We start from the raw sequence: 25,212 nt of genomic DNA on the forward strand, positions 1-25,212 counted from the left end.
GGGCCAACAGTGAAGTTATTGTTTCAATGCCATGCATTCCTACTTTCAACAAACAGATATTCTTGTTGAATAAACACACAATTCGTGCTTCAGTGAGATAAAAGTTTTGCTTTAGGAAATTGTGTTTATTCAACAAGAATATTTGTGTTTGTTATTTGACCAAGTATGTTACACACACACACACAAAGAATTTGTGTCCAGTACAGAACCAAGGTAGCCATCTGTGGCGCCAACTCACACACACACACACACACACACATACACACCTTTTGGCAGTGCTGTCTCTGCATTGTCACTCCTCTGGCCATCGGGGACAACTTGGGGTTCAGTATCTTGCCCAAGGACACTTTGACATGTGGATTATAGGCACCATGAATCAAACCTCCAGCCTTTGGGTTGAGAAACAACTGCTCTACCCCTGAGCTACAGTCACCTAAAGTAGAAACGCCTGGCACTGAAACAGGAATTTCATTGTTGGCCTCAAAGGAATATAATTAGGTGAACAATAATATCCAAGTTGGCAGAACTCTTGTCTAAACTTGTAAAACATACTGAAAGTGAAAAGTTGAGAAAATCTGTTGCATTGTTTTGCCTTGATATTTTGCATTTTCTCAGCAATTTCTTTTTACTGTGTAATGCAAATCTGAGGGTTTTTCGTAGCCTTGGAGGCTGACACATTAAACTGCTGAATGTGATATTGTGATTTTTTTTTTCTTCCTAGTGGGGATTGCAAAATAATTTCATCCTAAAAGAGAGCTGCATGCCTAAAAAGGTTAAAAACCATTGTATTATAGTATGTTGCGTAGTAGGATCCAGAAATGTAGTCAGTTATATTTGATTATATGGTTTATTTTATCAGGTGTGTGTATGCAAGTGTGAGGGGTTCCTTATCTAATTTCAGGGTTTCATATGCTGTACTGACTGTAAAGCCATTTGAGGGTGACAATGGGCTATACAAGTAAGAACTGACTCACTGCAGTGACATACTGCATGGAGGCGTTTTACATGATGCAGACACAGTTCAGACAGTTTTGTGTGGTACCATTTTGTGTACAGTAGGTGTCTCCAAGTACAAAGCAGTAGAGTCAATGGTATGGCTTCCAACTATACACTTTTCTGCAAAGCATTCAAATGCACATTTCAGTTTTCATAACGAGTCATGAGGAAAAAAATAGTGATGAATGCTTTATCATTAATCCTTTTTTTATGGTCTTGACAGTCCTTGTATCCACCACATTGTAAAATTAGAAAAAGTCTCTTCAGCGATTGACTGACAGATGGCCTGTCCAATGGGTGCGTGGCAAAATGTGAAGTGGCCCAACTGCCGAGTCCGCCTCATGTTTCTTTTCTGTCAAAAACAGGTATACAAGTGGCTCAGTGAACATGTGATTTCAATTCATGTATAAATATGAGTTACAATGGTCATGTAATCCTTTGCATTCAGAACAACTGGTACAAATAACCTCTAAAATGCTGTATGTTATTTGTCTGTAAAGCTCTGAGCAACCTGCATCTTGTGTTGTGTATCCCGTGTGGCCACTGTTCTCCTCTCCAGTCTCTCTAAAGCAGTTATCAGTGGCACAGCATTCACAGAAAGCACTGTCTCCCTCTGTGGCACGCCAGCTGGAGGACAGAGAAACATCCTGATAATACACCTCAGCTCCCATCAGTGGATGTTAGAAGCTGAAACTACAATCAAGACCAAATCATTTACATATCATTTTCATTTACAACTGAAGGTCACCAAAGGTTTGGCAGCCTAACCTGAATGTGGGCCTATGGAAGAAGCAGGCTTTATTAAGGTTGCTGTTTGAGCTTTGTTTCAGAGCAGCCCTAAGGTGGCAGCTGATGAACATCTAGAAGAAGAAAGCCTAATTCAGTGATACTGTACATCTTTTAGGTTTGAGCAATTAAAAATGTGTGTATATAACGTTTTACAGAAAAACAAGTTTTAAAAAAATACATAGAAACTAGCACCCTCTGTGCAATAATGATGACTTCATTGACTATTATAATTCAGAAAGTAATGAACCATCTGTTGTCCATTTGGGTGTTGTTACCTGTTCCCCAGGTTCCTGGCTGAAGTGGAAGGCTTGGACACTGAAGCACAGTCTACTGTCTTGCTCCCTCGGGAGGAATTTAGATGATGACCATGGCAATAAACTATCCATAAGACATCTGTGAGGAACACATGTTGAAATAATTCCATGAACTGTATCCAATTTGGACATGATGTGCCCAGATTAGCTTTCCTTCCAACCTAGTCGGATAAATGTTGATGAAAAACTTGGCTGCACCTAACATTATTTTGTTGTGATGTGTTTTATATACCGACTGACCCATGCTTAGTGATAAACCTGTAGCCTGGCAAGGAGAGAGGGTCAGACTTCATCGTAGCAATGCAGTAGTCAACATATACAGTGAGAGGAGGCTGTAGCAGGGTCTGCACACTAGCCTCCAAAAACACTGCTTCCCCCTGCTGGTACACTGAGGAACTACGTGGAGCGGTACAGCCACCTGTATATCAACAAAGACATTTTTTTGTCCCAGGTTCATGTGGTTTCCAGATAGAAATAAATATGGCACCATATCACTGTAGATAGAGAAATGCTTCACAGATACAATCTAGATTAAATGAGATAATGGTTTCACCTGTCATGGTACGAAGGGAGAAGTGCAGAAGGCCAAACACGCTGAGAGTGGATGTCATGGGAAGCCAGGTTGGGGTTAATGGTTCTCCATTCACTGTCTGCTTTCTGTGCTCACACAAAGGTAAACACGTGTTATACATTTACAAAGTGTCGATGAACACTAACAGCAACTCTTCGTTCCTATAAAATATTATGCAGCACAAGTCATACAAGCGGCCTCACCTCTTGTAATGGCATTCAACAGGTATGACAGTAGCCGCCCCTCTAACTATCACACTACCTGTAGAGGTAGGAACCACAGCAGGAAACAGCAGCAGCTGGTTGGAATACACAAGCCACTCACCATGAACCTGGATAGCAGCAATTATAAAGAAAGGGATGAAACCATAGATGAAGACACCATCTTCCTTTATACTCAATGTATCCATATTGTATTTTGGTTTTATTTGAATAAGGAAGTAATGGAAGTCTTATCCGAATGGTCCAGGACCTAAACTTGGTGCTGGCAGTGTGCAGAAATCTATTACTTTCCTACTCACCTCACTAACAAGTGTGCATTATATTAAATTAGAGAAGATTTCAAAAATCCCAAATTAGCTAACCAAAAGACATTAAGATCTGCAACTGTGGAACATGGGTACAAGTTTTGAGAGCTCAAGCACAATTCCAGTAAAGGTGAGTGTGCCCAGCAATAGGCATTTTCCATCGCAAACATTCAGATATGTCATTATAGGAATAATAAAGCTAATAAAGCTCTACCCAGCTGGATGCTGGGTAGAGCTTTATTAGCCTTCTTTTCAAGATGCATTAGACATACGTGTCTGATAAGTGCCTACTTATTTGCATCTTTATGCCCAAATTCTGCTTCAGGGTATTAAACCATTATTTGACTGTTCCTTGCTAACCACTGTTTTCTTACACTTGACTCAGTCCCACATTCTTGTAGACCTGCAGAGATGAACATTTCAGATTCAGAGACGGGTGCCTTTGGTTTACAGGAGCTCTGCTGCGCTGAGTTTGTTCCGAGTCGAAGATGATCAGGTTTGAACGGAATGCGTCTCTCCTCGAAGAAACTTCTCTTCACGGTTACTCTCATTTTGACTTCTTCGCATTTTATTTCAATTCCGTGGCTTTTCCGAGTTCTTACATCACTATTTTCAGCTAAAGAAATGTGGCATACAGACACAACAAGTATGAAGGAGACGAATCCTGTATATTTTACCAGGCTGACCATTTTAATTAGCTTAATTACAGCCAGGTGTGAGGTTGAACTCGTGCATTCTATAGCGACTGCCAAAAATGTTAGTCTGAGCACACTTTGGGCTATCATTCTGTTAAATTGAGACTTAGATTTAACGGAAAATATTACGTGAAGTCCTGACTGTTGTTGATTAAAGCAAAAACTTATTAATGCAGTTTTCCCCAAGATATTTCTACGATTTAAAACTAGCACTAACTTGGGTGTTTTCCGAGATAGAAAAATGTTTTCATTGATATTCTAAAATAAATTATCTTTAAAACGATTAACACCGACATGCTACATTCGCAGAATGAAAACACTCTCTTGAAGGCAAAATCAACACGGAGAACGATGCTAAAGCGGAACCATTTTTTTATCGCAAGTGCACCGAGGGTCAGTTATTACAGTTGCACCGGACGACTATTTCTCGATTTTATAATTACAGTATGTAAAATACAGTCAGTGCTGTCGCCTTAATAATCAATGTAACGATCAACTGGGAATATAAAATATGAACGTATGCTCAGTAGAGGCGAACTGTAAAAATTGATAAAAAGACTGCGGCAATGGCGTCGGAAGAGATTGACTGGGGAGGAAGTGTATCTGAAGAGGGAATGATTATGACCAAATCCCTATCAAAGTGTATCCATACTGGTCTTTCTAATCCCCTTACTGAGCCAGTCAACTGTTCACTGATTAAAGGAGACTATATTTACTTCCATTATGGCTGTGATGGGCAAGATGACAGAGGCTGGGGATGTGGCTACCGTACCATGCAGACAATGGCTTCTTGGCTTTCCCTTAACTGGACTCCACCTAAGTATTATGACAGACCTCCACCGAGCATCCCAGAAATCCAGCAAGCCTTGGTTACAATGGGGGACAAGCCAGGTTCGTTCTCAGGCTCCAGGGAGTGGATAGGAACGTTTGAAGCCTCCCTGGTTCTTGACTATTTCTATGATGTTCCTTGTAAGTTGGTACATATTAGAGGTGGAGGGGCAGAGCTGGAGCATGTTGCAGTGGAAGAGCTCCATCAGCACTTTGACAAGCATGGATCTCCAGTCATGATGGGAGGGGACAAGGACAACTCCTCTAAGGGGATATTAGGGGTGTGCACTGGGGACAAGGGAAGCTACTTGCTGGTCATTGACCCTCACTACTACGGATGTCACCTGGAGAAGACAGAGTTACAGAAGCGAGGGTGGGTGATGTGGAAAGGGGTTTCATCTCTCGATCAGTCTTCATTTTATAATCTGTGTATGCCTCAGACTGCCAAAAAGAGAATATGACAGTATACTCTCTCTGTTTCAGGTCTGTACATGTTTTATGATTTGTGTGGATGAAGTAGGCTATAGCAGACTGTGGAGTTTTCACATCTACCTGTAGATGCTGTGTCAAGTGTCTGCTGCTTTAGACGACCTTTATTTCTTGTTGTTATTATGTATGCTGTGGTGCCATCCTGTGGATAAAATCCGTAATTACAAAGTAGTTGAAGTGATACTGTTAAAATACTGCTGAATCTCAGATCTTCTTTGATGTACTGCAGTGCGTCTCTAGCTTCAGAAGTAAATGCTTTATTTATTTGTATTACATAAAATGCTTTTCAAGATGTGGATATGAAAACTAAGCTCAATGATCAAAATATAAGTTGGACATGATTGTTTTAATCGGCATGGTTATGCACAGATACACTGCTTTGTAAATATTAAAAGAACATTTCTGTAATTCATTTTGTCAACCAATTAATTGTCATTTTTCAACAAAACAAGCTAAATATTTTATTGCTCCAGCTTCTTAAATGTTAAGACTTTTTCCTTTGCCTTATTTAATACAGTATCTTTTCCTACCATTTATACCAAATATCTTTTTTGTTATTGATTGTTGTTCTGTCAAAACAAGCAATTTGTGGACACTTTAAGATTGGATTTTTGGCTTTATAATATAAAGTAATCAATAATGAAAATAATAGTTTGGACTTTGGGGCTTAACGAGACAGGCTCAGATTAATAACCCCATTATATTGTTTAGAATGTATCTTATAATTTGACACCACATCTTGTTTCTAAGAATATTTTGAGCCCCAAAAGTCCCAAGCAAGTTTCTGACATCCTCTAAATTTGAATTATAAAAGAGATCACAGCTGTTTTATTTTATTTGTCTGATATGCAGTCATTATAGAAAATTTGGAAATTCTTGTCCACATTCATCCGCCCCTTGAGGAACCGCTCCAGGTTCTTGAGAGGAACTTCCACCATATGGTTGTTGACCTGATCGTTCAGTCCATAAGCTCCAAACACAGGGAACTTGTAGCGCACAAAGTATGGCGCATTTTGGTCAAACTCGGTGCAGCAGTAGGCCGACCACATGTACTCCGGTACACCCACCCGATCCAGGTTGTTGCGACGAATTGTGTGCCCAGAGGTAGTGACCCCGGTGACCACAAAGGCTTTGCCACGGCAGTAGTTGTTTAGGCGCTTGCGGATGAGGTCCTGGTGTTCCGCCCAGGGACCCAAGTTGAACTCCCTGATCTGGGGTACCACATTTGTCAAGCTGTAGGTAGAGGCTTTGTCTAGAGGGTCAGCCTGATGTTCATCAGGATTTAGTTGGCCACGTTCATACTGAACCACATCAGCATAGTCCTCCAGGACAGCCTGGGTGTCCTCAAAGTTCATATGCATTCTTGAAGATTGAGGAAATGGCTCCATGTTGCTGCTGCTTTTTTCTGAGGCCAACTGCAGAGGGAGAGAGAATACTGCTGAAAATGTAGATGGCAATTGTATTACTTCTTAAAGTTATAGCAATGAATAACCATTTACTCATGATTTAGTCTTTAATGCATTCAGACAATTAATCTCATTCACAAACATTTCCAAGTGACATTTGCATGCTGTATGTACTACTAAATGGCAACAGGGACACTATCATTAAAATACCATTCATAGCCAGTAAAGTAATTTATCTCTAGCTTACTTTGTTGCCTCTAGCAATAGTTGGCCCAACTCCCTGAACTGCTTTGTAAATATTTGTTTTTGGTGTCCAAATACATAATGAATCCTTGATGAATGCATACAAATAGATGTGGTATGCTATGAAATTTAACATGGCTATTGTTCCATATCTACAGTATGTGCAAAGGCACACCTGCCTATAGTACAGTAGGTTTGAATTGAAGCTCGGATGGAAAGCAAACAAATCTAAACAAACATTTGGACTTAGATCAGGTTAGACAAGATTCTCACCTGGGGCTCATACATCCAAGGGAAGTCCACCTTCTTCTCCCCATCTGACCTCTTGAATGTATAGGCAGAGTAGATGGGGATGCGTTTGTGTGGGTCATAGAGGGTAGCATAACGGGGCTTGTCCTCATACCGTTGGCAGATCTTTTTAAAGGAGTTGCTGAAGTACCCTCGAGGTGGAGTGCCCATGTACAGAGAGTCTTTACAGTGTTCCACATTGCTAAAGTCCCCAACCACTCCTGCCCGGGCCCCCTGTAGCAACACACAGGTCAGGATACTTATGACAGCTGCAGATGTGGGTATCATCATGGTAATGCTCCTTTAACTTCTATGTCCTTCTAGATCCTTTGCTTGTATGTGTCTTTCTCACCTGTAACGCACCACTGTGAATTCACTATTGTCTAACAAGGTCAGCTTCTGTTCCAGCTCTATCAGATTCATCATTTCCCTTCTTGCCTCATCTGTACTTCAAGCAAACTACTTACCCATTGTAAAGTATTTCCATATATCCAAAGTTCCACAAGTGTTATAGCGGTAATTCAGAAGCAGCAGATGTTATCGATCTTTGAGAGCATTTTATTAGTGTGAACTGCCGAGGAAAGTATGAATTTGTTTTGATGCTCTCATGAAAAATGAAATCTTTAGTTCAAGTTGTGTACACAGCTCATTTTGCTTTTAAATTTAAATCTTATTTTGTGTTGAGACAGAGGGTTACAATAAATGAGTAAGAGTGAGAATGAAAAAAAATGTAGATTAGAAAGAAGCTGATCTATTGCAGTGTCAATCAATGTTATGAGTAGAAAGCCAAGATCGGATCCATTAGAATTTCACTACAGTTTTTTTACACAAATATAAAGCAGCCAGCTATTTAACTGTGACTTTGGAGGGGAAAAACAAAAATATAGACTAATTACTAACGCTCTTACCATTTAGATCCACTCTCTTCACACAGTATGACTACTAATGACCTAGTCTGTTATAAGAATGACAGTTTAAAAGCTTTACCCCATGAAAATCTTAATGAGTTCAGCTATACTGTGGGTCCTGTAAGAATGTTTCATTTAGGCCCGTGGAAAAAAAAGATAAATATACCATGAGAAATAAGAAATCAATACCTTAAGAGGTGTTAAAGTCCACAGAGTAGATTGTTTTCATTTAAATTTGTTACTATTGTGAATTATAAGCCATCGATATAATATAACAGAAATCTTCTTGAAATTGTTAAAATAAAGTTTCAAAGACAGTTTGATAACACTTTGCAAAGTTTTATTACTGTAAGTTGCACAAAGCATGTTTTTGTAACATTTTCAGTGTCCTATTGGACTCATGTCAGATTATTATTATAAATCAAGTCTTCAAAACACAGTTTTGCACAGTTAAGCAACACTAAGTTTATATTGTTATGAGTGATGGTGTTGTCTCTCACTTAATTATTCACTAATAGGTTGTGGGAGTTTGTCACAGAAGATATTTTGACATTTAAGAGCAGGAAACACATGGGTGTATATAATAAAATGAAACATGACTGATTTCTATGTAGTTGGTTCAGTTTCAGGGCTTCTACATGTTGACTCACTGTCACCCTGTCATGGCGTACTAGGACACAGCCACTATTCATGCCATCAGGAAAACCTCTGTTTTTCTTACTTTGACAGTTCAAAATGCTTGCTGTGAAAATCTTACTGAGGAAGAAGAAACAAAACATGACCAAGCTAATAAAGGCAAAATTGGACATAACTGCCTATAGCTATGTACATCAGTTCCCTATTCAGTTCTACTGGATGCTGCCGGGACACAGTCACCTACAAAGATCTGAAAGTTCTGTCCTACAAAGCTAGTCTTCTGAAGAAAGTCCTTCAGCTTCTGCACAGAAATTTCCACCACCTCAGAGTTTTCGTCATTGAGGCCATAATGAGCAAAAGATGGAAACTTATAGAGCTCATGATAAGGCGCACTGTGGTCATAATCAACGCAACAGTAAGCTGACCACAAGTAAGTGGGAACTACAATGCGGTTGGTGTTTTGCCGGCGGATCATCTTCCCTGAGGTGATGATACCTGTAACAATATAAGCTGTTCTGTGGCAGTAATTGTTAAGCCGTTGGCGGATGACATGCTCCTGTTTGTTCCAGACTTTGTTGTTGAAGTCGGGCACCACAGGCACAACATTAGTGAGGGTGTAGGTAGAGGCCTTGTCATCAGGCTTGTCCTGATGCGTGTCCGGGTTGAGGGTACCACGTTCATAGAAGATGGCATTTGTATAATCATCAAGAACAGCTTGGGTATCTTCAAAATTCAAGTGCATATAATCATGTGGGAAGGGTTGCATCTCATCTGTATGAGAAGACATGGATAACTATGTAGGCAGACAGAGAGAGAACATGAAGGGATGAGGATAGGACAGAATAAAGTGATTACACAGCATCTACATGAACTAAAGCTTTTGTGGAAGAATTTTAACCTGATTTCAGAACAGAAAAGTTATAGCATGCTATTTATGTTAGCGCCTCGTACAAATTTTATATACATATATATACAGTATATTTTATTTTATTTTATTTTTTTTACCTGAGGTTCATACATCCAAGGCACATCCACACATTTCTCCCCATCTGAGCGTTTGAAGGTGTAAGCAGAGTAGACAGGTATATGGTCTACAATGTTGTACAGTGTGACATAACGTGGCTTCTTGTAGTAACACTGACAAATGTACCGCAAGGAATGATGCTCCAGCCCTGTCGGTGGTGTCCTCATGTACAGGAATTCTCTGCACTCTGGAGATAGCTCTTTTTCCACTCTGCCTTGTACCGCTGATGTTATTATGTTGACAAGCAGGAAAACCATCTGCACCCAGCATGCCATAGTCAGGAGGGCTCTGAGGTCACCCTGAAAGCTGTTCAGTATATGGCTGGTATGCTTCTGTAAGCTATTATAAATGAGTGAATGTGACTCTATAGCTAACAATGGTTTCACACAATGCTCTCTGTTATCAGTACTCGGTATGCAAAACGATGCACACCACACCTCAACAGATCCACCTACAGCTAGAGGAAGAGTTGCAGTAGATATCCAATAGCTAGCTACATCTTAATGCCATTCTCCTCTTGGCGAGGAAGAAGGTAGAAAAGGTACCTCTTTTTAACTCGTCAGACCCATCCACCCATGCGGTCAAATGCATACATTTTATAGAAATTCTATATAAATAATCTAAATAAATGTTACACTGAACTACAAATTGTGCACTATACATATACTGTGGAGTTTAAAAAACACTAGCATGCTGGATTTAAATATTTCACTCATAAATGTGCTATAGCTTCAGTAAAGCAGTAGAATATGTATGTCACTGAGCAATGTGGGGAAATCTAGCTGTATTTGAATTTATGTAACAGGAATTTAAAGGACAATATAGAGACATTTTCTGTTGAAGTGCAGCAGGGGTAGAGTCCCAAACAGCTCATCCCTAGTGACTACAAACAAGACTAAAATAATGGTTTAAAAGTAAATTTAAAAATATTTGTTGACACATAAAACAGCATATGCTGGACAGGAAACTGAGAGAAAACAAGGAGAAAAAGAAGGATGACATGAACAATTTCCTGGTCAAATCTAAACCAGTCTGATGGTATGTGTCCTAAACATCTATAAACCACCAGGCCCCCCATGAAGTTCTAAACAACGAGCAAATCCTTACTTTGTACTTCTCAGTTACTATTATGACTTTGAATATCCTGGGAGCATAGTTTCCACATCACCATGTTGTGTGGGCTTCGAATCAAAAATGGGCTGGCTGATATAGTTGGCTGACCAGCAGTTAGACACAGCTAGTCAGCTGACAGTGACATTGTATGGTATGATCCATATTTAATCCAGTGATTACATATGTGCTGCCTCGGCAGTGGATATTAAGCCATAACTATATATGTTTTTACAATTATGGCAGCTTAGGATGCACTGAAGATTAGTATATATGCATGGTTTTATATGAAGGCCTTGTCTCCCTTAGGCTGGACTCTTGCTGAGGATACTGGGATCAATAATAATAATAGTAGTAGTAAGATCTAGACCTTAGTTTGTAAAGTGTCTTGAAATGACCATTGTTATGATTTGGCGCTATACAAATAAAATTGAATTGAATAACATAAAATTCAGTGGGGGATATAGGCCTCCTGTAAATATGACTGTTCATAACTAATTTTATGCATGTAACAGCACAGATTTAAAAAAATGTGTTTAAGATTTTTATTGTTTTAACAGATGTTCTTTAAAAAAATATATCCATCATGGGTGACCTTTATTTATTATTATTGTTATTTTTTATTTTATTTAACATATATTTTTTTAGGGGTTAAACAACTTTTTTTCAATGGTTTCCTGGATAAGATAGTGGTATATAAAAACAGACAATGACAAGAATATTGTGTATTAAATCCAAAGTTACAAAATAAAAACAGAGTCATTAAAACTAATTAAAAGCTGACAAAATAAAAACAGGAGCAGGCAGTAAGACTCAGACATACAGTAAGTGCCATCAAAAGTAATAAGAGGAACAAACTGTTACAGTATAATAGACTTAAATTCTGACTGTGTAGGTTGAGTTTCTTTTGTTGGCTGCTCCAGGTGGCTAGGGCAAAAGACCCTTTTCCTCTTTTCTGTCCTGACATTAGGGACAGACGACAGATATGCATTATTAGAGCTAACGTTATAGCCAGATATTTACTAATGTACAAAGTACGACTTTGTAAATTAAAATATACCAGCATCTCTAACGTCACATGGAGAGTGAAGGCCAGCCAATACTGGAGTACAGAGGTCTAAGGTTTGTGACCAATTTTCAAGTGGTTTATATACAAAACTCAGTTTCATGAGATGTTTAGTTGAAGAATTCATATATAGTAGATCAGCATAATCAACTAGTCTTGGTAAAGATACAAATAAATCAGAAACAAGCACTCTAATTACTTCTTTCAACACAGTGTATACAGTATACACAGTATATGCAAAGTGACCCTACTGAGGGCCCAAAAAGGTAGTTTCTTATGTGTTGTATTGCATTCACTGATCCCCCTAATGAGCAAGAGTGGCTAATTGAGAGCAAACTACAGAATTAGCCTATACTTTACAGTAAAGGTATGATATCTCAGGCTCTATCCATCAGCAACTGTTCCTTTGATTTTAAGCATCCTTCTTATAATTTATCTCTTGCAAGGCCCCCCAACTTCATGGAAGTGCGACATTTAGTTACAAGAGTTCCCCTTTAATGTTTCAATTACATTTTATTTTTTGGCTGCACTAAATGGTCATCTGTGCTATGGCTCATTCTCCCATGGACACCATCAAACTGAATCTAAACCTGCCCCATTAAAGACAAAATTATCCTATTGAATTCAGTGGGATAGCGGGTCCAAACCTTTGATTGGTCGTGTATGTGGTCATGAAATAGCCCTTCCCTGCCTTAATATAAGTCCAGTTTAATTGACTCCAAAACATGTGAAGCCATGACTACTTGATGCTAGTCCTATTAAAGTTTATGTTTGTTCACACATTTTATCATAGGCTTCATCCCTCACTGTGCATCCAGTTCAAGATGTCCCATCATACTGAAATACTGGTTAGGTCTCTCTTCTTCTTGAAAGGGCTTTCTGACACACAGCCCTTATAGAAAATAGTCATGTCACTATCTGCATTTATCTGGCTCTTCAGGAAGCTCTCCAGAGTCTTCAGTGGGACCTCCACCACACTGTGACCTGTGCGCTCATTCAGTGCATAGCCCCCATAACTAGGGAACATAAACCTCACCTCATACGGTGAATTATGATCAAACCGCGGACAGCAGTATGCCAGCCATAAGTGTTTTGGGATTACTAGGCGGTCCCTGTTATCTCGTTGAATAGTCCCTGCAGAAACAGTCACACCTGTTACCATGAAAGATTTACCATGGCAGAAATTGTTGAGGCGTCGGCGGATCATGTCCAAGTATGGGTTCCATGAAGTATCCAAAAACTCTGTAATTAATGGCACTACGTTGGTCAGGGTATAGGTTGAGGATTTGTCATCTGGCTCTGCTTGGTGCAAGTCAGGATTCAGTGAGCCACGTTTGTACTCTACTGCATCGGTATAGTCCTCCAGCACAGCCTGGCTGTCCTCAATCAGAGGGGGAGTAACTTCAGTAAGGGGAAGTGCTTTCATGTTGCCATTCTCATCATCAGAAACCAACTGTAGAGAAAAGCAGAGAAAAAAGATGGTATTAATAGTTTTGAAAATGACTGTGGCCCAAAGGTGATGTAATGTAATGACACTAAATGTAATGTGGAACAGCTCTAATATGTGGTCGCACTAATGAAATATACAACTGCTAAGGATTCAAAGTAAAATGTCAGTAATGTTTTTCCTGATTTTAAGCTACTTTTTACCTGTTTGTGTCTAGTAACAATGAAGATTTTGGAAATAGCTGTCCAGTTAATATTTGTTGACTAATGGAAATACTGTAGCTGTCCAGTTAATATTTGTTGACTAACAGGTAATGCATATGAAATCAGGGAATGGTCACCGATTATTTGTCCTGCTTAAGTTCCATACAGTCTTTGTCTTCTTCCAAATCCCATATTCTAGTAATAAAAACTAAAATACAAGATTGAGAATATTCCTTAACAACCCATTGGATTATGTCATCAGTGTTACAGAGATGTTACAGAGATATGTGAACTAGACAAAGCAGAGCTATTCCCTGTACCTGAGGCTCATACATCCAGGGTGTGTCCATCCTCCTTTTTCCATCAGACTTCTTAAAGACATAGGCTGAGTAGAGAGGGAGGTGGCGACTGCTGTCATAGAACGTGGCGTAGCGCAGTTTGTCTGCATACTTTTGGCAGATCCTCTTTAGGCTGGCTCCTCTGATCCCTGCAGGTGGTGTCTGCATGTAGAAAAAATGACTGCAATCTTTGAAGCTATTTGACACACTGGCACTCACCAGGGGGGACATCATCAGCAGAGAGAAGGACAGGACGCAGGTGCAAAACAGATGCATCCTCACACACTGGAGTACATGGAAAAATAATATAAACCAGGTTATTTTCTTTTCATGGGTTTGCCACACACTAAAATGCACGGATTTCATGTGGTGAAGAGAAATGTTCAGTTTAATATGCCAACCAGTACTGGTGTTGCCCTCATAATCTAGGAAAGTAAAGACAGTTGGGCAGAGGCTCAGTATGCAAAGCAGCTGCAGCTCAGTGGCTGGATAGTTTTCTTATCTGGTCCTACAATGCCTGTGCAGCCATGCATCTCTGCACATGTTCTAACATATCTGGATATTTTCATTATGCTTCGCTGTATTTTTCTTGTAAATGAATGCACTGGTGGATATTCCCAATATAATAATATTTGTAAGACTTTGCTCATTTGTAATTCATTACAAAATAAGGGGACAGTTCATTCATTCCAATATTAGTGTAATTCTAGTCCAACTCTCATTCTATATATCTTTAAAATGATGAAATTACACCTAAATTATGCTATTTAATATCCTAATTTCAGGTTCTCTGTAATGACTTTAACTGAGAGACTGCTTTCTTTCCACTGTAGTTAACATAGAGCGTAAAAAAAGAAACACCCCTCAACCCCAAGTTCATTCAGTCCATTATGAACCTATACACCACAGTACAACAACGAGTCCCAGCCAGAGTGCATGACATTCCTGGCCACCTTTGGCACATACCACATGCACAAAGTTGATCTGGCTAGCAGAGTGCACAGTGTCACTTCTGTGCAAACATGCAGAAATGGAGGTAGGAAGCTGTCTAAGCGCTGAGGCAGCTGTGAGAGTGTAAAGAGTGCCTCCTCTCAGTAAGCTGTGAATAGAAACCACCGGTAGAGGGTCATCACTTTTTAAAAATAACAACAAAACCTTACTTCTCAAATATAATTAACATAGACAATTAGGAACTGCTTTGGCTGTAGTCTTTAATGGTTTGACAGACATGGAATGACCTCTAGCTAACCAGACAGATTTTAACGAGCTGTAAATATATGACTGATCCTAAATTAAAAATAAAATTAAGAATCATTTGGATTAAATGACTTGTTTTGGCCACCTTTTCTTTGTAGTTACTGCTGCAAGCCTTCTTTCTTCTTTGTCACACTTAATCCATCCATCCAGCCATTATCTATACCGCTTATCCTAAAGAGGGTCATGAGGGGGCTGGAGCCTATCCCAGCTGACATTGGGCAAGAGGCGGGGTACACCCTGGACTGGCCACCAGTCTATCACAGGGCTGACATGTAGACAGACAACCACGTGTTCACACTCGCTCCTACGACCAATTTAGAGTTGCCAGTCAACCTAAGCTGCATGTCTTTGAATTGTGGGAGGAAGCCAGAGTACCGGAGAGAACCCACACAGGCACAGGGAGAACATGCAAACTCACACTTTATGGATATTTTATTTTAAAACATGCTGAATTACACTTTATTGTAACTAATGCCTTAACACTGATGTGTGTTCTTGTACTCTGCTTTCCCTTGTTATAGACTACTTCTCTCTGACATGCAATGAAAAACTAGAATCAGTATTTTTACATATCCAGTATTGATTTTGACATAATTAATCCGCGGTTGAATGTGTCCAGATGACACACAGGTGCAACAATGTAGCTTTTTCTTTTTTTAAATATCTGCACATTACCTCAAGACTGTTTTCATTGCCTTTCACCTTTTGCTCAGAAGTGCATGGGATATATAATTTTCTCAGTGCTAAATACTTTGTAATCCACGTTTACAATATGTAAACAATGGCCCAATTTCAAAGGAGCAGGCTACATGTATGTCCAAAATAATTTTCTCATAACTTGATTCATATAATGCCACTGTTATTTGACAGCGCCCTCTGCTGACTAAACCCTATATTACCCTCCACCAAAGGACTACACATGCTCTGCTCGTTTCTGCCTTTCATACTCGGTTAGACTTTCAGTTCACTTTCAAGGGTAATAAAAGACAATAGCTCAAAATATCCTGTTACGCATTTCAAACACGATGCTACTGACTGCAGAGTTTATGAAAACAACTTTGAGGGAAGCTATTGTCAGTATTCTGTGATTACACGGAGCAGCTTGACCAGACTGTTTGCCTTTAATACAATCCCACGCTGAAATTGCAGCGCTCCTCAATTTGCTGGTTAATTAACACCACCCGGCTTAAACACATTGCTTTTGAAAAACGCGTTGCAAAGTGTGGTACATATCAGTGTCCAGGGTGGTAAATAGGGGTGTGTTTGTCCTGCTACAGCATTGGTTAGCCTTGTTAATGTCCAGTCACGTGGTGTCATACAGACGGCCATGTTTCCGAAACACAAACAACAAGAAGAGCAGCGACTAAGATCCAGCACATACATATTGATACGCAGCAGCGACCGTTGGAAGAGAGGGGAAATATAATAAATAATATACATAGCACGCCTTTCTGAAAGTACGATTCTGTCGAATGAATACGTTTACAGTGTTTAGAGAGACCAATGCATGCGATATATTGGCTATAGACACATCGTGCAGACAAGCAGTCTGGTAGCTATAAACAGAGAAGGTAAGCCATGGTTCCTCTTTGCAGCTTGTCTGTTAGCTACCTGGCTAACCTGAGCTAACAAGCTAACCTCGGCGCTTGCAGCTCGAATGGTTTGCATTTATCTGTCGCGGGGAAATAATGTTCACCAAGTTGTTTTACATTAGAAATTTCTCATTGTGGTTGTTCTGTTTACATCACATTAGCCTTAGCTAAACAAAAATAGCGGGTTAGAGGTGGTCGACGTCTTCACATTGGCGGAGCAGGCCGGGGACTCTGATTCCAACACTCCGCCCCTCCGCCATCATATCTGGTGTCATTTGAACCTACAAGCCAAGGCCTTTACGACCAATGCATACCTTGTGCTAGGTTAGGTAGCACTCTAGGTAAATCGTTTCTGTTAAGCTAGTGAGATATTGTATTGTGGAGTAAATACTCATGTAACTATAGGTTTATCTTTGTTTCCCTCCAGATGAATTTTCTGTAATTAGCTTGCAAGACGCGCTAATGCCGCTCGTAGCCACTGACCGTAGCTGTCGTCAAGCTTATTTTCACTATACGTTGGCCATCTTTACTACTGACGTTAAACAACGTAGCATTGTTCGGTGTGTTCAAGTTACAAATTGGTGTGCACTGAATAGCAGCTTTAGCATAGCTTTACAGTCTGCATTCCGCAGAATGAAGTCGTTACCCGCCTCGTTTTGAAGTGCAAGACGTTTGCAAATTTTAAATGCATAATTTATTTAAAATTCTGCAAACAATTTTATTCTAGTCTTGCCTTGTTTCAGTTTTTCCAATGCAAAGATGGCAATAGACAATGTATTTGCTTTCCTGTTGTGGTTTGTAGTCCGGAGTTAAGTCATGAAGTAAGTTTATACAAGAATAAAGCAAGAGTGCTAAAGATGTTTAGGTCAGATTTATATCTTCCTAATTGTAGCACTTCTTTGTAAAATTATTTTCTTCCATTATTGAAGTTCTACCGGTTCTTAACGAATCTCATTGTAATTTTCTTTTTTTAATAAGTAAATTCTGTTTTTTCATTTTCCTTCCTTGAATCTAACAAATACCTCACATGTTTAATGTCTGCAGTGTTCACTAAATTACAAGTGTTACCTTCAATAAGATTACTGTTATTGAATAATTCCCAGGTGTTTGATACGTTCTCATTAGCAACCTAAGGGAGTTAATTGAAGAGCTGTGGCAGCCAAAGATTTGATGAATGTGTTATGATCCCTTTTTCAGCAGGGGCTCTTTTCCCCATTTTACAGCCATGTTGATTGTCACTGTTACTATACAGATTGACAAATATTCTAGTCACACACACACAAACACATTTTAATGAATAATTTATACCCACACTGCAGTAGGATGCAACTGGGCCTGTCAGCATCCAGTTTTCCAGTTGTCTTAAATGTGTACATGTCGTTAGTTGTTACTGAATGTCCTTAGAGCTACTGAGAAGGTAGACTGTTTAGGTACTGTATAGCTGTTTCCACTGTTGGAACCAAACAAGTAGGGTTGCAATGGTATGATATTTTGACGCTATGATAACCATCTAAAAAAAAAAAAATCAGTTTTATGGTTACATGGTATATTACAATTATTATTAATATTATCAGCTACAATGACCCTCAAAAGTCTGAAAACAAGGCTTTTTTGATTGAACAAACATTTTATTTAATTGCAAGTGACTGACAGTTGGCTGAGCTGGATCGGGAGGTGTGTTTGCAGGCAGAGCTTGGTTGTAAGAATTACTGCAACAGAATTATAAATATGTTTAAAAAATGTAAGTACAACATGTTGTATAACTAAAGCACGACAATTTGCATGTTAGCAATAATAGAGGAAGTAGGCATATCCTTAAGTAAAAGTAAAATAGCAGGATTTCACTGTTGTAGTTGGCTGAGGTCGTGCTCTTATGAGCTTCTATTGATCATTTTCATTACACATTAGTCTGCTGATTATTTTCTTTATTAATCATTGACTGTTTTGTAAAAATTCTGAAGATAGTGAGAAATGCTGTCACAATGCTCTAAACGATTATCAGAATAGCTGCTAGTTTATGGTAGGTGTGCCGCATAGTAGTTAGACTGATCCTGGCTGTACCTTAACTCACATAGTCATTTCTGTGAGCTGGGAAAGTTTGTGAACATCACATAGGTATCAGGGAGTCTTTTTGTAAATCAGGTATGCTGTAGTGCCCCTAAACTAATGGAATAGTTTATCACTTAATGTTAGGTCCATCAAAGACCTGGCAGTTTTTAAATCTCTACTTAAGACGTTTTTATTCTCTATGGCTTTTAACATGTAGTCTGTAGCCTGATAATCTCTGTTTGAGTTTAGTTTTGTGTCATCTGTGTTTGATTGTTTTGCTTTTATTTTCTGTAATAATTGTTTTATTTATTTTATCATATTTATGTGAAGCACTTTGGCCAACAAGATGTCTTAAAGTGCTATATAAATTTTGATTTCATTTTGAGAGATTAGTGAATGAAGACACCACAGACATAACTGGGAGATGGGATGTAGGAACTCATTTTGGTGGTGCATTTTATGACTGACCTTTAAATGCTCATGTTTACTTTTGAGATTTCTAAAATATTTGCGCAATTTTACTTGGTGGGGGGGATGGAGGTTAGTGATACAAGAATTGCTTCTCTACTGCATGTCTGGGGTGCCTGTCGCGCAGTCTGTCAGACAATCGGGGAAGAAAACGGGATGCACGTGTATTGAATTTTTTTCTTCAATATTTGTAACAAGCAAATGTGCATAAAATGTTTTTTTTATACCATGAAACCAGGATGCCAATGCAACTCGACTAGTGAGTGGTACTCCCGCCGTTTCCCTTAACCTGGCATAACCTCAAGTAGGGACTGATGTCAGTGCCAGTATTGGGTCCGATACTACCCTGTAGTAGTAACAACCGGCTCAGCCTAAAGGGTTGAGCCGGTTGTTAGACAGCAGAGAAAAAATTTCAGTGGTTCAGGTGACGACAACAACAGTAAAGCCAACTGCAAGCTCAGATTCTCTGTGAATGCCCCTCCCTCCCTGTCTCAGGCACGGGGTCGCATTTTACACAGACATCGACACTCTATGTGCAACAAAACCAATGGCAATGGAGAGATGAATTAATAAAACACATGTCGAAGAAACAGAACACAACAAACCTGCGGAAATGTGACATCTTCACTCTCCCTGCAGTAAAAATGCCTGGTCCCGTTCATTCCGCTTAAACCATGGCCAGCGTCTTAAAAATTCCATCATAATTTATTATTATTACAGCTCAGTTTTCATTTTTTAATGATAACATTTAATAGCATTATATTTTCATTCATTTCATTTTTTAGATGCACAATACGAGCTTGTGTGTATCCACTTTTAATGTCAACACCATATGAAACATGACTTTGCGGTGACAGTAAAAGCCTATAAAAATGTGGCCAGTGTGCGCAGAGAAGCAAACATGTACATTGCAATTTTACAGAATTAGACAATTACCATTAAAATATGAACCCTTTTATAAGAAGATGGGCTAAATGAATTGAGCTCATCTGACTTGCTGTAGCCAGCTGCTGAGTTGATTGTTACTGGGTTCCTAATGACCCCTAAAATTTTGATCTGAAAAAGCTGAATCCGCGCTCCACTGCTGCACTGGAGACTGGACTTGCCAGCTCCACTTCAGCCACAGTTTTGAAGTGGGGAAACATTTCTTTCTGCAAGTGATTAGAATTTTCTCTGGACGTGAGATTTCCTGATCTTGACGCACTTGCTTCACCAGGAGGAATCCACTTCACGTGCTCCTTCTGTACCCCTCTGTGATCCATAGTGGTCACCGACATGCTCCATTGCCTCCTCTCGAGATAGCGAGGTGCATTGAGTAGGTGTCAGTTGTCCTTCGTCCACTGCATCACTACTTCTTCACTCATCTATCAATGCCATAGCAACTGTTTGGGCTTTTTAACAGCCTATAGCTTAGGGTAGTGGAAACAAACACAGAGCCTGAGATGACCATTACTTGCTAGGTTCCTATGATGAAAAAACCCTATATTGCAGTCATGTCATTCTGGGTTTTCTCTAAGTATGTGGTGTTAACCAATTGCAATAAAGCATAAGAATTGCAAAAGTTACAACCCTAGTAGTAAACAGCACAAAATCCGCCAGTGTTGCTTGCTGCTGATATCATTGCCCTCCACTAGATTTAACTGTAGACGTGTTATTTGCCAGTTCCATAGACATCGCTCATCCCTGCTTCCAATGTAATTGTAATTGGGTGCCGCAGGTAGTCTTTATTTCGGTTACCAGAATTGATATACCCCTGATACCATCTAAAACATTGATCCTAAGGACAGAGTTCAAATACTTGTCAACATGAGATTAGTTTTCTAGTTTTATCATCCGCTTATAGTTTAGGCTCTTTGTGTTGAATTTATAGCATCCAGTTGTTGCTCAAAGTTATTTCACACACAAAAGAAAACGGCCTTTCTGTCTTCTTGATTGGTAGGGGCCTATCATAATTAACATTTTATACCTTGTTCTGCAGTTTAGTTCTTAGATCAGACTACCATGTGCAGAAAATTATAGCAGATTGTAAAATATTAAATGGAAACTTGTGAGCCCACTAGAATGCTGAAAAACAGCATAAGCTAATGCTGGATGGTGCTGGGGAAACCTAATATCGCTGTCATTTCACTTGGTGAAATACAATATCCCCTATGCTAGCTGTGATGCATCACATCTTCACGTTCATCTGGTTTTGATGGCATTGGCCTGGTGGTTGTGCATTGGAGAGCTGTGCTTTGTATGGAATGTGAAATCTAACAGTCTTTATGATGGTAAAAACTTGGAAAGTAAGGTCTGCATTTAAGGTTTCTACAATTACTGTGCCATAATAAAATTCTATAAATGTATAAACATATGGATACAGTGTTCACATCATGGAGGCACTGTATGCATGTGTGAGCATAATTGTTCAAATATAATTGCCTCTATTGGTCTAGTTGCCATGACATTTTCAGATGCTATCCTCAACCAGCCTTAGAAGCAGCTGGATCACAACATCACTAAAATAGACTCGGTGCATTTGTGGATAGAAAATCTCTTGCAAACAGCAGAAACTTTGGGCCATGATTGAGCACTAGACTACAAATAGCTTGCTGTTTTCATTTATTCACTGAAGGAATACAACAGTGTTTTTCTCTCAGCTCAGCATGCTGTAACAGATTGATCCAACTGGGCCAGTATGTTTCACTAAGTCCATGGCACGCTGCAAAAATAGCACGTCAAGGCTGCACAACGGCAAATCAAATTAATTTCCTACCATAGTATAGTCAGGCTGCCAAGCTCTGAAAATGCATCTTCCTGGCAGTTAATTTGTAAATGTACAAAGGCTTATAGGTTTTTCATCTTTCCTTTTATTGTCCTTTTACTCTAAACCTGTCTCAAACTTTCTTTTTTTTTTCTCCAGTGGTGGGGGACAGGAAGTAAAGGAGTTATCTGGAGGGTCTCCGTCAATCCGCATTTCAGTTGAAGCGAGAGAAAAGGGCTCGGAGGAGAGAGAAAGGAGAAGAGGAGTACGAGTCGCATCTGCTCTTGGCAGCTGTTCCAGCAGCCCGTTTCATCGTTTTGGCTGTTATTTTGTTCCTGAATTACCTTTTTTGATGACTCAATTCATATTTTTAACTTTAATGTGAGATATAACTGCTGTTTAAAAAAAAAAAAAAAAAAAAAAAAAAAAGCAAAAAAAAAAAAACAAAAAATCAACATTACTAGCAAGAGTGTTTTATTTTGTTCCATTGTCAATTTCCAAGGTTCTTTTTGTTTTTGTTTGTGTGACAACCTTTTTTGGCTGTGAGTAGCAGGAGCTTCCATTCTCCAAACTATCGTCGAACCCCCTTCCGTATATATTTAGGACTTTATAACCTGGTATTCCTCAAGCACCTGAAACTGGCAGCTATTCTCTTTGTGTCTGTGTGTTTGGGGAGTTCTGTGACCACAGCTTAAGCACCACTCAGCCTTCTAGTCACCTAAGCCTAACTAAAGCCAGCCAACTCTAGCCTGGTCCAGCTCAGTCCAGCCTGCTCCGCTCATCTGGACAGGGTAAGGCAGTTATGTTCACACTTTTACTTGTATGGTATTTTATTTTTAGTACAAAATGTGTTTTCCTGCATTAAAAAAAAAATTCTTTCTCTTCAGATACTCAGTTCTGTGTGGACGTGAGGAATATGACTGCTGAGACTCTTAACTTCGGCCCAGAATGGTAACTGATCTGATTGATTTATATTTTTGGATTCACTTTAAGCATTTGAAGAGTTAGTTGCAAGATAATTGTATGTGTAAAATGGACACTTTAGTGATAAAGGAATACTTGGGGAAAATGAAAAGACCGATCATCCTCTGAAAACTGCAACATTCATTGTGAATTTCATTGAATATTTTATCTTTTTTTAAGATGCCTTGTTGCTCTAGTAACCAGATGGTCTAGAATAAAAATCAGGGGGTTGGCAAAATCAGTAGGAATGATGTAAAAAAAAAAAAAACTATCGTTACATATGTATACTCTTCAATCTCCATGATCAAATTAGAAGTTAACCTTTGGCGATCAGTTGTGTCCTTATCAAATTTAATGGAAAAAATTGTGTGGATAAGAGTTGAGATGATGAGTCTTTCATCAAAGAATTAGTTGGCAGCCGTTTGGATGACACATTGGCCTTTTCCAGCTTGTCAAATGTGATGATTTGCTGCTTTTCTTTGCCTTGCACTGTAGTAAACTGTTGGGTTTTAGGGTGTTGATTGAAATAAGCTTGAGCTCTGCAAGAGCGTGTTTTGCCACTTTTCCTGACAATTTCTGACATTAATTTACCAGGAAAATTATCTCGAGAGTAATCGGTTCTGAAAATAATCCTCAATTGCCCATTTTTCTCTGGACTAAGAGACCAGCCAACATCACTGTCTTTAGGACTCATCGTCCAAAGAGAAATGTATAGTAGAAAATTGCTATAGCTATGCACATGGAAGTAACAATAATAATTGAGTTCACTGGGTTTGTGTATAATGTTTTCAGGTTCTAGTTTAAAAAGACTGTTTCTCTTGCAGTCACTAACTGTGACAAAACAGTTGAACCTGGAGTCCAAGTATCAGCCTTGTCACAGCAGCCTTCTGGCCATGTCTCTTTGTCTCCTCCATTTCTCTTACTCCTCAGTGAATGTTTGTGTAGCGATTAATGGGGGGCGTAGTCTCTAGTTTGGTAGCTCTCCATCTCAAACGGCCCGTAACTGCTTTGTGCATTCTTGGTGCTGTGCCAGCCTCGCAGAATATTTCTCTCTTTACACATCTGCAGCTGCTTTCCTCCCAGTGGCCCTTCTAGCCCGCTTTTACCCTTTTAACATAGCTATAGAGCGTGCAGTAATGTGCACACCACATAGAGCTCTATGGCCAGTATGTTTACAATTCTTTTAAAGCCTGTTAGCATGATGAAAATATTTAGACTGTTTGAGGTTTTGGTGGTAGTATAGTTGCCAAATATGCTAGTGACTGTGGTAAAATTCAAAGATCTTTTAGAGCTTATTCTTTGTCCTGTTGGGAAGGAAAGATAGATTTGACCAAGGCAAATCCAAGTGAAGTGGATACAAATATACAGAAAGATTTTTTTTTTTTTGTACTGGCATGTTTCCTTAGCTCTTTTCTTATTATGCATATTAGTGGCTGTGCCACTTATTTTTACCCTCTTTGAAATGCCATTTCCTGCCAACTGGTCTTTCATGATGCTTTCCTTTACCCTTTACACCGTACACCCACTTCCACATCTCTTGAGTTGCATATGGTTTTGATGCAAGGCTGTGATTCAATGACAGACTTTGTAGAGGCAGGTGAATGGGGCCATTGTTGAACAGCCGGCCTTGAAAGCTGCCCTAGTAGTAATAGCTTTTTAAAATGAAATCTTGTGATTTGAAAGCTAATATATCATTTGTGTTGAGCCAAGTGTATTCAGGGGGACCTGTGTAGGAAGATGGATAATTTTTATTTTTTTTTACAGAATGCTTAGTAAATTCTTTTGTCCTGCTACAGGATAGATGTGAATCAATATGTTTCTCCGATTCAGATGAAAGGGAGTTGTATCACAGTTACACTGGTGTTTTTGTACTGTGTGCCAACAGTACAATAAGCAAGTTATGTATTTCTACATTATCAGTTCAAGTTCTGCAAACATGGAGCTTTAAAGGTTCAATCTGTAATTGTTGAATAGCACCTTGTTGAAATGCTATGACCTGACATGCAGCTTTCATTAGCAATTATTTTATTTTAGATCAGTTTGATACTATTAAATGACATATTTATACACATTAGCATTTTAAATATTTGCAAAAAAAGTCCTCTTAAGTCTTGTCTTTCACGTGTAAACATCTGTATTTGAAAGGACACCAGTTTTATAGTCTGCTTGAGAGTCGTGCAAAAAATATAGATGTTAAAAATACCATATTCTAATGAATGGTTCCTGCACTCTCCCACACAGGCTTCGTGCACTGTCCAGTGGG

General features: G+C 39.2%; 6 protein-coding genes and 1 long non-coding RNA gene across 8 annotated transcripts in view; 3 read left to right on the top strand and 4 right to left on the bottom strand.

Annotated features, from left to right (window-relative positions):
- Positions 1-833: 833 nt before the first annotated feature.
- LOC109971932 (zona pellucida sperm-binding protein 3-like) lies at positions 834-4,001 on the bottom strand. The gene is made up of 8 exons (XM_020620501.1): positions 3,571-4,001; positions 2,874-3,001; positions 2,653-2,756; positions 2,340-2,517; positions 2,061-2,178; positions 1,765-1,856; positions 1,508-1,623; positions 834-1,348 (listed from the first exon to the last, which is right to left on the bottom strand). Exons 1-8 carry the CDS (start codon positions 3,979-3,981, stop codon positions 1,260-1,262), a joined length of 1,236 nt encoding a protein of 411 aa, XP_020476157.1. The 5' UTR covers positions 3,982-4,001; the 3' UTR covers positions 834-1,259.
- A 435-nt stretch (positions 4,002-4,436) lies between these two features.
- Positions 4,437-5,676, top strand: ufsp1 (UFM1-specific peptidase 1). Its single transcript, XM_020620502.1, has one exon. The coding sequence runs from the start codon at positions 4,458-4,460 to the stop codon at positions 5,178-5,180; it is 723 nt and encodes a 240-aa protein (XP_020476158.1). The 5' UTR covers positions 4,437-4,457; the 3' UTR covers positions 5,181-5,676.
- A 340-nt stretch (positions 5,677-6,016) lies between these two features.
- On the bottom strand, positions 6,017-8,103 carry LOC109971931 (endonuclease domain-containing 1 protein). Of its 2 annotated transcripts, XM_020620500.1 has the most exons (3): positions 8,054-8,103; positions 7,131-7,379; positions 6,017-6,623 (listed from the first exon to the last, which is right to left on the bottom strand). In XM_020620500.1, the coding sequence occupies exons 1-3, from the start codon at positions 8,054-8,056 to the stop codon at positions 6,042-6,044; spliced, it is 834 nt and encodes a 277-aa protein (XP_020476156.1). In that variant the 5' UTR covers positions 8,057-8,103; the 3' UTR covers positions 6,017-6,041. The 2 variants fall into 2 exon arrangements, with proteins under 2 accessions (XP_020476156.1, XP_020476155.1); XM_020620499.1 differs by lacking the exon at positions 8,054-8,103 and having other exon boundaries at positions 7,131-7,471.
- A 788-nt stretch (positions 8,104-8,891) lies between these two features.
- On the bottom strand, positions 8,892-9,988 carry LOC109971928 (endonuclease domain-containing 1 protein-like). Its single transcript, XM_020620494.1, has 2 exons — positions 9,695-9,988; positions 8,892-9,482 (listed from the first exon to the last, which is right to left on the bottom strand). Exons 1-2 carry the CDS (start codon positions 9,986-9,988, stop codon positions 8,892-8,894), a joined length of 885 nt encoding a protein of 294 aa, XP_020476150.1.
- Positions 9,989-11,489: 1,501 nt separating this feature from the next.
- Positions 11,490-16,079, bottom strand: LOC109971920 (endonuclease domain-containing 1 protein-like). Its single transcript, XM_020620486.1, has 6 exons — positions 16,034-16,079; positions 14,097-14,162; positions 13,860-14,026; positions 13,063-13,342; positions 11,712-11,783; positions 11,490-11,500 (listed from the first exon to the last, which is right to left on the bottom strand). Exons 1-6 carry the CDS (start codon positions 16,077-16,079, stop codon positions 11,490-11,492), a joined length of 642 nt encoding a protein of 213 aa, XP_020476142.1.
- Positions 16,080-16,345: 266 nt separating this feature from the next.
- On the top strand, positions 16,346-22,415 carry LOC109971924 (uncharacterized). The gene is made up of 2 exons (XR_002276613.1): positions 16,346-16,705; positions 22,146-22,415. It is a non-coding gene; the product is annotated as an uncharacterized LOC109971924 (long non-coding RNA).
- Positions 22,416-22,455: 40 nt separating this feature from the next.
- Positions 22,456-25,212, top strand: part of gigyf1a (GRB10 interacting GYF protein 1a) — a 17,759-nt gene continuing 15,002 nt past the window's right edge. Inside the window, 3 exon segments of the mRNA XM_020620491.1 lie at positions 22,456-22,777; positions 22,874-22,937; positions 25,191-25,210. Coding sequence (XP_020476147.1) covers positions 22,903-22,937; positions 25,191-25,210 — 55 coding nt within the window. The 5' untranslated portion in view covers positions 22,456-22,777; positions 22,874-22,902.

This window comes from Monopterus albus, unplaced genomic scaffold (genome assembly GCF_001952655.1).
Source record: "Monopterus albus unplaced genomic scaffold, M_albus_1.0 scaffold238.1, whole genome shotgun sequence".
NCBI lineage: Eukaryota > Metazoa > Chordata > Actinopteri > Synbranchiformes > Synbranchidae > Monopterus > Monopterus albus.